The 16,598-nt window shown below is 34.3% G+C and overlaps 1 protein-coding gene across 1 annotated transcript; it reads right to left on the bottom strand.

The window, feature by feature from the left end:
* Window positions 1–941: 941 nt before the first annotated feature.
* On the bottom strand, window positions 942–1,883 carry LOC134376582 (olfactory receptor 8K5). The gene has a single exon (XM_063095075.1). It carries the CDS (start codon window positions 1,881–1,883, stop codon window positions 942–944), a length of 942 nt encoding a protein of 313 aa, XP_062951145.1.
* Window positions 1,884–16,598: the final 14,715 nt, after the last annotated feature.

The raw sequence follows: 16,598 nt of genomic DNA, 5'->3' as shown, positions 1-16,598 counted from the left end.
GGGAAATGCAAATCAAAACCACATTGAGATACCATCTAACCCCAGTTAGGATGGCTAAAATCCAAAAGACTATGAACGATAAATGCTGGCGAGGCTGCAGAGAAAAAGGAACTCTCATACATTGTTGGTGGGACTGCAAAATGGTGCAGCCTCTATGGAAAATGGTATGGAGGTTCCTTAAACAATTGCAAATAGATCTACCATACGACCCAGCCATCCCACTGTTGGGAATATACCCAGAGGAATGGAAATCATCAAGTCGAAGGTATACCTGTTCCCCAATGTTCATCGCAGCACTCTTTACAATAGCCAAGAGTTGGAACCAGCCCAAATGTCCATCATCAGATGAGTGGATACGGAAAATGTGGTACATCTACACAATGGAATACTACTCAGCTATAAAAACGAATGAAATACTGCCATTTGCAACAACATGGATGGACCTTGAGAGAATTATATTAAGTGAAACAAGTCAGGCACAGAAAGAGAAATAGCACATGTTCTCACTTATTGGAGGGAGCTAAAAATTAATATATAAATTCACACACACACATACACACACACACACACAAACCGGGGGGGGGGGGGGGAAGAAGATATAACAACCACAATTATTTGAAGTTGATACAACAAACAAACAGAAAGGACATTGTTGGGGGGGAGGGGGGGAGGGAGAAGGGAGGGAGGTTTTGGTGATGGGGAGCATTAATCAGCTACAATGTATATCGACAAAATAAAATTTAAAAAAAAAATAAAATAAATAAATAAATAAAATATGACATTTAATTGGGCTGAACATTAAAAAAAGAAACAACTGATTTAGCTGTGTGCTTTAATTAGTCTTTATTCTGGTGTCAAAAGAAAGCAATTATATATATTATATTTTCAAGAGACATTTTCCTGTATCATAGATTACTGTATTAATATTCCATATTATTAAACTAAATACAAAAATTGTATTGATTCTTAAAGACCCTGTAGAAGGCATTCTGTACTTCTTTGTTTCTTAAGCTGTAGATCAAGGGGTTAAGCATGGGGATCACTAAAGTGTAAAACACAGATGCCATTTTATCAGTATCAAAGGAGTGAATGGACTTGGGCTGCATGTACATGAAGAGTAGAGACCCGTAGAACACAACCACCACTGTCAAATGAGAACCACATGTGGAGAAAGCTTTTTTCCTACCCTCTGTAGAGTGCATTCGACATATGGCTAAGAGAATTATCACGTAAGATACAAGGACTACTGTTAGAGAGGAGATCAAATTAAATGCTGAAAATAGAATGATCAACAATTCTATTTCTCGTTCATTGGAACAGAGCATAGGTATCAAAGGGACATCATCACAGTAGAAATGACTGATGACGTTAGAGCCACAGAAGGTTGACGTAAAAATCTTAATAGTGAACATCAGAGCCTGAAAGGCACTGTAGAGGTATGGAATTCCCACCAGCACATGACAAAGTCTCGGAGACATGATGACATTGTAGAGCAGAGGGTTACAGATGGCCACGTAGCGGTCATAGGCCATGGCTGACAAGATGAAAAATTCACTGATAATGAACAGAAGGAAGAAAGCCAGCTGTGTAGCACATGCATAATAAGAAATATTATTTTGTTCCACAACAAAATTTACCAGCATCTTGGGACAAATCACAGTAGAATTACCAAGATCAAGGAAAGCCAGGTGTCTAATAAAGAAATACATAGGAGTATGCAGACGAGAGTCCACCTTGGTCAAAACAATCATGCCCAGGTTGCCCACCACTGTGATCATGTAGATGATGAGAAAAATGCCAAAAAGGGGAAGCTGCAGCTCAGGCCGCCTTGTGACTCCCATCAGAACGAAGTCGGTCAGAAATGTTAAATTTTTTTGTCTCATTTTATCAAGCTATCTCTTAAAGGAAGAAAAAGAAGTTTTATTATTAGATGTTCCATGAAGTGTCATCTAAACAAATTTTAATATTAGTAGATATAATTGAAAAATTTATTCATAATAGATAATAAAAAATATAATAATTCTTACATCTGATTTTGAAATAAAACAAACCACATAATCTCATACTTCCCCAAATAGGGATCCATATGATATATGCACTGACACAAAATAGATTAATTTCTAAATAAGGTCAGGAATGTTTGAAGCATGTTCATTGATAACAAAACTATATGGGTATTAATACAGAAATATTAGACTTTATCTTATCTATACAAGAACATCACAGTTCTTCTTTAATACACTTCTAATTTTACCTGAGATTTCTGGTGGAATTAAGATATTCTTAAAGAGAGATCTAGAAATAACACCAAGGAAGTGAAGCTTAAATAGAGAGTCTCTCATTTGCACCTCCAAGGCCTTCGGTGGGATTTTACCAATGCACTCACAAAATTATATGTCTCAAAAAAATTACAAATGTAAGATAGATTAGCCATGAACAATTAAGCCCATATTCTCTTTCTATTTTAAATTCCAGTCACACTTCGACTGATAGCAGGGTGCATTGGCAAGTCTTCAAGCATTGTCAGTTTCATCTAAGAGAGGATTGACTTCATATTACTTTATTAGATGTTCATGATGTATATTTATATGGTTGAAAATCAATGACACTCATCTTTGAATAATGCTCTCTATTCTGATTTTAAAATGTATAATAAGAATACTTCTATAACCCATTATAATGTGATTATTTTTTGAATTTCATCAATTAAAACATTTTACTCATAAATTTTATAATGTTTAAGGTCTTGAGTTTGTTTCCAATTGAGATTTTAAAATTATTTTCCATTTTACATATGTTTATTTTTATATCTCAACTTGCATGTATATTTTTTCTTTAAAAAAAACAAATTTGTATAAGCTTCAAGGCACAGATTATCTGAATCTCTCCCTGCTAAAATACGTAGTTTCTGTCAATATTTACGGATTTTGAGTATTTTATTTCCTCAAATTTTGAAGAAATAAAGAGAGATTTTCAGTGATTTATCTCCCCTAATAAACCTTATGGAGCCAATAGGGTGTTTAAGGCATTTAATGATGTTTTTTGAACATTGAAATTTCATTATATATTAGTAAATAATAATTCAATTTTGGAATTGCACAATGGAGAATCCATGGAGTATAATGCTGTGACTAAAAATATTTTAGTGAAAAGTACTTCCTCCTTTATTTGATAAGAACTACATTGGAAGTGAATAAAAGAATGTAGCACTACACTGATTGGAGATAGTGAAGGTGCTTTAGCCTGCTCTGCTTGGGTTTCCTACCTGTCACATTCAGTTTCTCCTCACTAAAAATCTGAAACACTGTAAGCATAATTTTCAATGGGAGGAGTAATTGAAATTCAAAATACCCAGGTAGATAACATGCAAGAGAGACTTATTGTAATGGAATGCCAGCTTTAGCCTGCATGACTATCAGTAGAAATTCCTGGAAGCCCTTTGTAAGTTGTGGAACAGCTGCAAGGCATAGCCAGCTTGTAGCAGTTGGTAGCAATTCTAGGAATCTGCTCATTATTGGTGTACATTTTGCCAGTCTCATCCAGGGGATGGGGACAGGGAGGAGTTCAGTACTGGAACTGGTAGGCGCTTCTGTCTCTTCTTCCTAAATGAAGCTGTACACTCTTTCTCTACCCCCCTTTCAGGTCTCTTCCTCTTCCACAAATAAAACCATAAGCCTATCCCCTTCCCAAAACTTTATATTGAACATGCTGTGGTGCAGAACCTGATAATATAGGGTTTCATGGTAGAATGGGAGATGTGGAGATGCACTAGACTGAGAAAGAAAATCAGAATTTCAGTATCAGTCCTACCACCTTGAAAGCTTTTATGTTTTGCTAAGAATTTTTCTAGTGTTTATTGAATCTACTTCTGTTTTCACTGTCAGTTATTACCTACCTCTGTAGAGCTCTTGATTCTTTTACCCTGCCCATTCTTGTGTGAAAAGATATTTCTAATACTTTAAAAACATCTAATTGTGTATACATTTTAATAGAAGAAACAGGATATAAAAATTATGCAAAGGAATAACCGATTTTTCCATCTGTAAATGAGACAAAATCAATTAGGAATTACTTGGGGTCCGTAAAACTTAAAATTCATTACATTCATTTGCCAGTCTACTCAATCAGTTTGTAATACCAACTGTTAACAGAAGAAAACAAAACAAACAAAATACCAGGCCTAGTTGTAGGTAAACCGGCAAGAAAAACAAACAATGAAAAAATCAGCAAGATTGTGCAATGAGACATCGTTACATAAAGAATTCTTGAAGTTTGTAAAATATTGCATGGGAAATACTTATCTTAAAATATTATTTTTCAAATATAACGTTATATCTGTTCTTAGGAAAATAATTGTTATTTGATAAATATCACATTAGACAAATGCTACTTTTTTTATTTATCTAAAAATCAGTTGTAGCTAGACATCTAGATATTTTATCTGGAAATCCTAATGTTAATAGGTTCTAAATAATGAGATCAGTGATGAATTTTTCAGGTATTTCTAAATTCCTTTTCACTTGTGATATCCAAATTCCGTGATCAATTCTCACCAATCAATAGATGTAGGGCACCTGTTCAGTTCCTACAATAGTGTCCTGATATTATCCTACTCCACAGAACCCCAGTGATCATAGGGAATACTGAGTTTTTGTGATGTATTTCAAGGAGTCAACTGTCAGGGTCCATAAGAGCATGTACAGGCAGTATTTAGGAGTAATAGGAAATTACCAACACCCAGGTAATCATCAAAATTAATGACAACGGCAATCCTTATTCACTCACCTTTAATGAAGAATCAAGTTTTCTTCTCCCAAGTTGCACCTGCTTTTTCTTTGGATGGGAAGGATTTATGGGTTTCCTCCCTCTTTGGGATGGTCCCTGAGAAAGTAGCATGTAATTCTTTCAGATGACTGTGTGTAAATCATCTGAGAGTTTGAAAAAATTTGGTTTGATGTACCTACTAATTATCTAGGACTCCCTATAGATTCCCCAGTGAGAAAATATAAGAGACAATTCGAAGAAAGGAGTAAAACAATGTAAATGAGCTGTACAGTTCCATGGAGACCTACTTGATGTAATGTTACCCACACACTCAATTACACTGAGTCAATGGTTAACATTGAAAAATATTTTGGCATTAGCTTCATTCCAGTAACATTGAAACAGTTCCAAAGTCATGATGATATTGTAAGTGATATTATCATTATCACAGAATTTTTTTCCTTTTAATTTAGTTTTTATCTGAAAATGTATACTGGGCACTAGGTTAAAAACATAACTTTTAATCCATACAGGTGAGACAAATATTAGTATTCCCATACTCAGAAGACACCAAGCTTAGATAACCTGTGTAATTTTTCAGAAGTCACGTAATCGATAAATAAAATATTTGAATATAGGGCTAATTCTCTAAGAGTCATATATTTGCCTTTTATATGGCAGACCCATAACAATCATTGCAATGCAATGTGTTACTACAATGATTATCTAACTGTAGTATTTCCTGAGCTAACATCACTGTTAAATAATATTTATTACCACCTCATTGAGAGCAAAATCTATTATGAAATGTTTCATATCCTCTCTCACAATACTTTATCCATGTCTTCTTCCTCTATGATTTCCATGTGTATAAGAATTGAGAAAAAATTTATATGCAGTGGAGCATGAATCTAAATTTTACAAATTGATGAGCAACCACAACATTGCAGCATAATATTTCATTGCATGAACATACCACGATTGTTTAACCACTCTCCAACGGATGAGTATTTGAGTTTTGGGTTATTATGAAAAGCCTAGCATAAAAATTTCTGTACAAATATATTTGTAGACATATGCATTAATTTCTCTTTTTATAGGCTGACGAGTAGAATTACTGGATTTTTATGATAATTGTATACTTAATAGAAAATGCTACCTTTTCAAACTTATTATAGCATTTTATATTTCTATCACCTATGTATGAGTCTCCTTTTCTCCACTTCCTTGCCAATGTTAGTTGTATATAGGGTTTTTTTTTGTTTCTTTTTGATTTCTGTTATCTTTCGTTGTATTTTTTTTTTGATTGCTGGCCAGTATTATTTTTAATTCAGAAATTGTAATTGGTGTAAAATGCTACCTCGTTGTGAATTTAATTTTCATTTATCTGATGACTAATGATAATGAACACTATTTCATTTCCTCATTAGCCATTCACATATTTTCTTCTGTAAAGTAGGTACACTTTTGCTCATTTTTAACTGGGTTATTTTTCCTTTCTATAAATTTTTAAAAATTATATGTGCTTGAGATAAAACTACATTTTCAAACTTCTTTTCTATGAGATTTATTGTTTTGACATCTATATTTACTTTTTTGACCAAGAACATTCAGTGACACAAAGCAGAGTGTGCTACCAAGGAGAGTGGGTGGGGAAAATAAAAGTTTCTCCTACCCAAGACCTTCACAAATACAAATAAGTTTTGATGCAGGGGATGAGGTGGATAGAAGAAGCCAAAATGCTAATAAAACTATAATCCACATGTAGGTTCACATAAACTTACTAAGACTGAGAAGAGAGCGTGAAAACTAAGAACCAACCTCTGTTCTCACCTTGAGACTTGCTCTAATTTTCCTGTAGATTTGAATGCCAAAAAAATGTAGTATTCAATCTTGGACTTGGTGTTATTTTATCATGAAAATGTCTGAATTCTGTTATCTTCCTCTTAAGACCATTGGGTTTTTTTTGTTGTTGTTGTTGTTATTTGTTTCATTCTTTTTTAAAATGTTGAATGGAAATTAACGTAGTTTGGTTCAGATTGCAAAGTCTGTCTATTGGTAGCAATACAAATATCAGTTCATATTTTTAGCCTTCTTTGGGCTACTGGAATCTTCCCCATGCTTACATCATTCAGATCAATGCACTGGACAGGGTTTGTACACAATTTATGAATCTCCCTTTCCCAGGATGTAACTGTTTTGAGATTTATCCAAACCTTCCTGTGGCTGTGGTTGTCATGAATTCTGTCTTCTTTTTTTTTTTTTTAATTTTCATTGAATCATAATTGATTATACATATTTTTCTAGGCAACAAATCAACAAAGTAACAATTACTCTTTCAGAAAGAGATAATTCTGTCTTCTTATTCAGGAGGTTAGAAAGAGAATGGATTTAATACGAGATTTGTATCTGATGGCATTGACTAGGGCATTCCAATAAACATAAAAGTTGGAAAAACGGGAAAATTATCCATTCCTTTAGTGTTAAATGTATTTCAGAATTTGGCTGATATTGGTCTCTCTCAAGTACTTTCAGGGTTTTCTGTCCCTCCCCAACAACTAATATAGTTGTTAAATGTGCTGTCACTTGTCTTATCAAAGCTTACTTGGACATTATCGAAAACATATAAGAAAGTCATATCTTTCTTTCAGTTTTAAATTATTTGTTTGTCTGATATAAAATAATAGCTTTATATTTTTTCAGTGTTTTAAATAGGTTGTTGTATTTTCTTCTGGCTTCCATCATTTTTGATGCTTTCTTATTTTTTTTTTTCTATATGTGATGTATTTTACATGTGTCTTTCAAATTTCAAAATTTTAAGTCCTTTGGAATTTTCCTCTTTTACTTAAGTATGAATTGTTTCTATTGTTCAGTTTTCAAATTCACTATTCTTCTATGCTTGTTTGTTTTTCAATGATCTAATCTCCTCTTAATAAATTAATAATAAAATATTGATTTCTGATACAATGGTTGGCCAGAGTAATTCAATTCCATTTACAGTATGAACAAAAAAATTAAATTATCTAGGGATAAATAAAAATATCCAGGAGGTGAAATAGCTTTTTGACAAAACCATAAATCAATGATGAAAGAAATTAATGAGAACACACCAAAAAAGGATAGTTATTTCATGTTCACGGACTGGAAGAATTAGTATTGTCAAAATGACCAAATTACCCAAAATGATCTACAGATTTTATACAATCCCTATCAAAATATCAATTACATTCTTCAGAGAAATAGAAAACAACAACAATGACAAAACAATCCTAACATCCATATGGAATAAAAAATAGAACCCAAAGAACCAAAGCAACCCTGATCAAAAAGAATAAAGCTAGAGGCATTGCACCACTACCTGACTTCAAAATATACTATAAAGCTATAGTAACCAAAAAAAGTATGGTACTGACTTAAAGATAGACACACGGACCAATGGAACAGAGTAAAGAATGTAAAAATAAATCTACATATTTTTACAGCCAACTGATCTTTTTTTTTCTTTTTTTTTTACCAGTAAGTGGATTGTAACCCTTGGCTCCTTGGCTTGGCATTGCCTGCACCACGCTCAGCCAGTGAGTGCACTGGCCATCCCTATATAGGATCCAAACCCATGGCCTCAGCGCTACCAGCACTTCACTCTCCCGAGTGAGCCACGAGGCTGGCCCAGCCAACTGATCTTTGAAAAAGGTTGTAAAAACATACATTGTGGACAGGACAGCCTCTTTAATAAATTGTGCTGGGAAAACTGGATATCCACATGCAGCATTTGAAATTAGACCTCTATCTCTCCCTGTTTACCAAAGTGAACTAAAAAATGAATTAAAGACTTAAATGTAAGATCTGAAACTTTAAAACTTCTAGAAGAAAACAAAGGGGAAATGCTTAAGGAGATAGGGCTGGGCAGAGCTTCTATAAATAAGACCTCAAAAACACAAGCAACAGAAGCAGAAATAAATAAACAGGATAATAGGAAACTAAAAACCTTCCAAACAGCAAAGGAAACAATACATAGAGTGCAGAGACAACCTAAAGAATGGTAGAAAATATTTGCAAACTATGCTTGTGACAAGGGATTAATATCCAAAATACTCAAGGGACTAAAACAATTCATCTCATCTTACCCAATTAGATTGGCTATTATCAAAAAGACAGAAAGTATCAAATGCTGGTGAGGATTCAGAGAAAGGAGAACTGTTATACATTGTGGGTGGGATTGTAAATTAGTACATAAATTATGGAAAACATTATGGAGGTTTCTCAAACAACTGCAAATTGAACTGCTATATGATCCAGCAATCTCACTGATGTCAGAGATTCAGGTTCTTGGATTTCCATCGGAAAAATTCCATCAGGAACCCACAATTATTCCAAGCTCACATGGCAGAGTCACACGTACACTCAAAGTTTACTGCAAAGCAAAAGTACATGCAGAAGAGTGCATGGGAATCCTCACAACAGGGGAGTGCACCGTGAATTCCTATGGAAGGTTTACATGATCTTCCGGGATAGGGGTGCTTCTCTATCTTAACTAAGGGGAGGAGTATTTGGGAGAGAGGGGGAGATAGGGAGATTTTTAGTATTCTTGCAAGTGTAAGCTCTATTCTAGGAAAAAGGGGGGGGGGTTGTGGTGGTGGTGGGATATGTGTGTGTGTGTGTGTGGTTATTGTTTTGTTTCTTGCTCAGAAAAATCACAGACCTCTGAAGAATGGAGAGCTGATTGATTGGATGGTTAAGCTGCTGCTGCTGTTTGTGTGCTCATTGTGAATATCCATAAGTAGCTTCCCTGGGGCAAGTCCCTGTTCTATGCTGCTTCACCACTGCTGAATATATACCCAAAGAAAAGGAAATTAATATTCCAAAGGGATATCTTGATTCCCATTTACTGCAGTTGTAATCACAACAGCCAAGATAGGGAACCAATCAAAATGTCCATGGACAGATGATTAGATAAGGGAAATGTGGTATATATGCACAGTGGAATACTGCACAGCCATAAAAAGAATGAAATTCTTCCATTTGTAGTGGCACAGATGAGCTTAGAGAAAATTATATTAAGTGAAATAAGCCTGGCACAGAAAGAGAATCAACACCTGTTCTTATCCGTATGTAGGAGCTAAAAAAAAAAAAAAAAAGGAAATAATAAAAATAATAAGTTGAACTTTTATAAGCAGAGACTAGAACTATGGTTACCAGAGGTGGGAAAGGATGGGGGGGACGGGGGGATATTGGGAGGTTGGTTAATGGACACAAAATTACAGCTAAATAGGAAAAATAAGTTTTTTGTTGTTGTTGTTGCACCCTCGTGTTAGGCATCTATAATTAACAATAATTTATTATGTGCCATCAAGTGGCTGAACTAGAGATGCTTAAATTTTCTCATGACAAAGAAATGGTTAATTTTTACAATGATGAATTTGCTGTCTACCCTGATTTTATCACTACACATTCTATACATGATTTGAAATATAACTCTCTATCCCACAAATATGTAAAATAATTATGCTTAAATTAAATTGAAAAAAATTTTAAAATAAAACCCATTTTTATTTTTCCTTTAATATTCCTATTTATATTTATTTTCTTGGACATATTTATAATTGTTTTAAAGTCTTTGTCTAATTCTATCATTGCCATTATTCCTGGATCTCCTACTGACAATACATTTTTTTCATTGTTATGAGTAATGTTTTAGTGCTTTTGCAACCTGACAAATAATTTCTTTTGGATGCTGGACATTGTAAACATTTTGCTCCTGAGTTTCAGAATTTTTAAACCATTCTTTAAACAGTGTTGAATCTTGTTTTGGCAGGCAGTCTATTTACTTGCAAATCAGCTTAATCCTTCTGAGGTTTAATGTTGAGCCACATAAGAGTGGGGTTTAGTGAAATCTTTCCTCTGAGGCACTTGGTACTCTTTGCTGTTGTCACCATTGAATGCCCTTAGTATTCAATGAATCTCCTCAACGAGATTTGCTGGAACTTGAAGGTGTCCCAACCCAGGGTGAACTGGGAGCTTTCCTCATACAGTTTCCTGGTGGTTTTTCTTTCTTTGGTAGTTGTTGTTAGTCTGACCTTGTGGAGCCTCACTTTACTGTGTGCATTTTAAGGGTCATCCAAAGTCTTAAACAGAAGGTGTGCTGATTTGTTACTTACTTTATCTGTGTAGGTCTCTGCAGTAAGGTACTGAGCTCCATATGCTCCAGGGACCTCAGCCCTGGCTGATTCGGATTTAGTGTCCTCATCCCACTGAGAATATTGAGTTCTTCTACCCCATCATCACCCTGCCTTCAGGGACTGGTAGTTGCATATCTTCCCTCACAGATCACAGCCCAACTGCCAATTGGTAAATGTCTAAAAATGTGTACTTCAAATGTCCAGTTGTTCTCAGTAGAAGAGTTATTACAGTCCAAGATCCCAGTTATAGAGACTGACAACAGCCCTCAGGAATTCAGAACATCAATTCCCTCTATAGTCGTATTTTTTAGCATCCTTCTTACTTTTTCACATGATGATTACCCTTTTTATCCCTGTGGTTTAAAACTTATTTGTTATTTTAGAACGGATTTTCAGATTTTAAGATATTTTTCCGTGGCATTCACTATCAAGATTAGTGGAGTCATCTGGGGGTACTTAAAGTTCATGCAACAGTTGAAGAAATATCCAAATGACTTTACAGTTGCTAGTGTGTAGTTGACAGGTCAGGCATGTTCAAATTGCTTATAAATTCCTCTAGAAATAAACAGGAGAAACAGTTTTTAGTTTTTCCTATAATAGAAAATAAGATAGTCAATGTGATTGCTTGTACAAATTGATTTGGAAAGTATATAGTATGTATGTGGACCGCTTTAAAATATATATTATAACCACTCAAGAAGGATAAAAATTTAATGACATAAAATTATTTACAACAATATGTGTACATATCTCAAGTCATAATTATCTAGAATCTTTCCAAAGATATCCTGAATAATTATTTATCTTTTTCATTTATGTTTTTTTCCACAAAATATTAGACTCTAGTACTTAAATTACTTTTCTCTAAAATAATTTTATGTTGATAATGCCACTGAAAATGTCTATAATGGACAGATAATCCTTCTCTAGACATGGCATCTACTGGACACAAGTTGCTACAAAGAATTATGTAAACAAATACAAATATAATGTCAACACTTCATACAATGTAAATATAAATATCATGTAAATAAGTGTGGTTATAGAATAGGTTACAATTGAGACTACATTCACCACTTTTAACATTTGACAATATTAACTTTATACAGATATATAAATGATTTTCACATGATTTACTTATTTAACTACTTTATGCTATATTTTCATATATTTTTAATTGTATTTTTTATATCTAGTTAAATTAATGATATTTCTTAGGGTTTTATCCATTTTATTCTTTAAATAAATAACCTTGGGGTTAGATTGACTATAAAATTTACCTAAGAAATAAACCAATAGATTCAGGTTTCAACAAATTTACTTTAATGAACTGTACACGGGAGATATAACAGCATCCATAGCGAACCCATTTGTAGCAGATTGTAGTGACCCCTTACTTCAGCTGCACTGTCCCACACATTCTGTACTTGGAACAAGCATGGTCACAAGAGACTTAATTAAGCACATGCAGAAAACTGCAGCTAAGGAAGCTGCCAGCTGTAGCATCCCTCCATTTTTTCATCCTTGATAATCATAGATTATCTTCATATACTTGGGCAAAACATACTAGTGTCAATAACTGGATTTCCATACATCATTCTTTGAAAGTAAATTTTCATTTATCTGTATTTCCACATATCTCCTATATATTTCTTGAGTTAGTTCTGGGAATGATATCTACCAAGGCAAGGTACTCAGGTATCTCTGAGCCTAGAAGTAATTACACAAACCAGCTGCTAAGTCATTCCTTCCTGTTTTTTTTATCCTGAACTTTTGTCATTATTTATTTGCCACATCTTCCTTAGGCATATTCTCTGGAAAATTTTGTTACAGAATTTTCTAAAAGATTTAATGCATAAAAAAAGACATATCAAAATGTTGGCCATTCATAGAGCCCACAGAGCCCAGATCGTCAAATGTGAAGTTGGAACTTTCAACAAAACGCATTACCAATGACTATAACCCCTCATAAATTTTCTGATATGTCTTTTTCTTTGCTCTTTATCTCCTATTTCTTTCACCTTCTTGTGGATTTGGGTGGAGGCAGAAAGATACACCTGTAACTTTTCCATAGCTACATGTATGTATACTTTCTCTACCAATACATCCCCAATGATTTTTACGGTAATGGGGCCTTTAGGTTAATGTCACGTAACATCTTTCTTGAACTTGGTACTTTCATAAGTTCATTTTCCTGCAACTTTACCAGTGAGGTTACAAACCATTTATTAGACCACACAGTTGGACAGAGAGGAGAAATTAAAACCAGTACAGCACACCATATACCAGTTAATATTACTATATTATTTTAACGGATTTTCCAAACAATTGTGCCCTGTTTTGAACATATATTTTCTGAAATTGGGAGAGTCACTAGAATCAACTTCTCAGTAGACTCCAGGTTCTTCCTGGTTTGTTGGTCCTGTATGAGGACGCTTTAGGTATCAAGAGAGATCATATATAATCTGGACCTCTACTTCCACCTGGCAGTAATGGGGCAATTCCCTCCTTCTCCTGCCAGAGCATTGCCAAAAAGAAAAACAAACAAACAAACAACAAAAAAACAAAACAGTTAAAACAAAAAAAATTCAATAAGATCCAGTGTCTCATAACATAATACACAAATGTTCAGATTTCTGATGAATGGAAAAAGGCAGACACAAAGGACCTCATATTGTATGATCGCATGTATTTGAAATGTCTAGAACAGGAAAATCCATCAGGACAGATTATAGAGTGCTGGTTGCCTAGCATGTGTGTGAGAGAGTGTGGGTACATGATAAGGACACTTAATCCACTTTTCTATCAGATTTCAAGTACAAAAGCAGAATTTTTAATTATAGTCAACATGCTGTCTGTTAGATTCCCCAGACTTCATATAATAATTGATCCTGTTACCAAACTCAGGTCCAGTTGCCCACCCTCTTGAAAAGGAAGAAAAAAACTCAGAAGTCAAATTGTTGGTGTTAGAAAAGCAGATATGTTAAGCTGAAGGAGATGGTAGGCTATCCCATCTCAAAGATTTACATTTACTGAGGGGTTTTTAAAGGAAAGGTTAAAGGAATGGAATGTGGGAGGTGAAAAGCAGGACAGCAGGAGATGTGAGTTATGAGGGGTCCATTTCTATGGGTCAGATGCAAGGTCCCGCCAAAGCCTCATCTGGCTCCTGTTCTCATCTTCGCTGTTATCTCAGGACCCTGCAAGAGTTTGATTTGCGCCGTTGCATGTGTCTAGCGCCCAAGGTCAGCTTCAGTCATTTGGCCTTGATCATTTCTCAAAACTCTGCAAGTCTCAAAGAAAGAACTGTTAGCTTTGCAAAGTACTAATTAGCTTCTCAGCCTTGTTTTCCTACTTAGCAAGTGAGATAAGAAAGTCAGGGGATGGGAAGCAAGAGTGGAGAGAAAAAACTGTCCTTTTTAAAATTCTCCCCCTGCTCTGGAGCCCAGGCAGCTTTAGGTCCCAACATGGCTTCAGTCCTGCTCAACTCCAACAATCCCTCTGCTGTTTCTCCTCTTCTAAACAAACACCTGCAGGAGTGAGTCTTACTCTTTTTTAATTCAGGGTGACATCAGTGAGGCAGAAAAATGACATTAAGAGACAATATAAAGTATTTGTTAAGGACATGAAATCTGGAGCTAGATCTCCTGACTTTGAAACATGGTTCTAATATCTAATTCCTTGTAAAACTGAAAATTTGCCTACCCTTTTAAATCCTCTATTTTGTTATCTCAATAATGGAAATTTCAGTAGGACCTAGTAGAGATAAAAAACTGTTTTGATGGCTAAAGTAATTAAGACATGAGAGATGTTTTTCATATAATAGTCAATAGATGTGAAATAAGATTAACTGGTAGTTACTGTGACCATCTTAAGGATCAATTTTAAGTGCATCAAAAATTTGGTAACACTGTCCTCATGTGACAATGTAATATGCATTTTTTTCACTTTATGCCAGTGATTATATCCTTTTGTTTCTCACAAGTCCAGCAATCAATAGATGCAAACAATGAAACTAAATGAAGGTATAGTGAATCATCAATGTTGATCAAAAATGAAAAAGAGGCAATGTAATTAATTTATTATGGAATGATTCTCTTACCCAAAGATACAAAAATGATTGGAACATAACTTTCAAATAAAGATAATTACTTTTTTTTAGATAAAAAAGAAAACAACAGTCCATGAAAACAAACAGGCAGTTATAAAGTGGGAACATGAACTGGGAGAAAAGACAAACCTGGGAACTTTTATGAGCACATTCATAAAATTCATCATAAATGAAATATCTGCTGATGTAAACAACATGGGGGAACTGAGACAAAATCAAGTGCCAATGAAATCTTAGAGTTTATTGCATTGCAAATTAGGTTTGGTTAACAGACTTACATGTGGAAAATAAAGGTATTGATGAAGAAAGAGTGTGATCCCAAAGTTGGGATTAGCTGTATTTGAGCACATTTTTAAGACTAAGATCTTCAAATCATCACATACCACATAAACAAGCAGCATCAAGTACAACTTCAAAGTATAACAGCAAGTAACATACAGCATAAAATAAAAGAAAACATCCCCCAACAACACAAAAAGTGTACATGAACTGCAAATTCTATTCCAGGTAATGATAAAACCACTAGAATTCTTGGCACTTGTGTAACCAGGAATGTTCCTTACTGCCACACAGCATGCTCACTTTACTTACCTGCTTTTGTTGGTCTATATCCATCTAGCACATTTCTCTGTACTACAAAATTTACTTATTTTGACACAATCCATCAATTTCTCTGGAGGAAGGCAAATATTTTTACCATTTTATTTGTTAATCTGTTTGTAGAGAATAGAATTGGCTGGCATGTGAAAACAATATATGAATACATGTTAAGTCCATTTGTGCTTACCATTTTATCTGCAGGCACACATAGCAAAATTTGATGCCCATAACTCAATTTATAAAAATTACATTGTATGTAAATTTAAGAAAAATTATTGCATTAGTTTTGGTTTTTTATCCTTTGTATTGCGTAATTTATATCTTTGTTCCTCAAGCTATAGATCAAGCAAATCAACATGGGGATAACCACACTGTAAAATATAGAAGCAACTTTATCATTGTCACAGGAATGACTGGCTTTGGCTACACAGTGAAAATCAAAGTTCCAGAGAACACTAAGAACATGATCAGGTGGGATCCACAGGTGTAGAATGACTTTAACCTGTCCTCAGTAGAGTTTGTTCTTAAAATTGTTACAAGTATAAGCAGGTAAGACACAACCATTATCAGAGAGGATGAAATCCTGTGAGAATCCACTGAGATCAGAATTATTGATTTAATTTTATGATATTTAAGCAAAGATAATAAGGGGAGACTGCAGAAGTAGAAAGGAAAGATGACCTTGTAGCTTCAAAAAGTCAAAGTAAACATCATTATGGTGACTGTAAATCAAAAGCAAGGAAAGTTGGTAAGAAAATCAGAGTTAATTGAGCTAAAATATATGAAAGTGAATTTGGTTGAATATAAAAACAGCAATCTATTTGTCTGCGTTTTATTAATAATCTTTGTTTTGGAGCCAAAAATAATACAATCATATCTATGAGAAATACTACCAAATAAAAACATTCACCTTTATCATAGTTTATTGGAACGACATTCCTTATTGTATA

Source organism: Cynocephalus volans, chromosome 4, assembly GCF_027409185.1.
Source record: "Cynocephalus volans isolate mCynVol1 chromosome 4, mCynVol1.pri, whole genome shotgun sequence".
NCBI lineage: Eukaryota > Metazoa > Chordata > Mammalia > Dermoptera > Cynocephalidae > Cynocephalus > Cynocephalus volans.
Note: the sequence above shows the minus strand (reverse complement) of the source record. Positions and strands in the feature narration are given on the sequence as shown.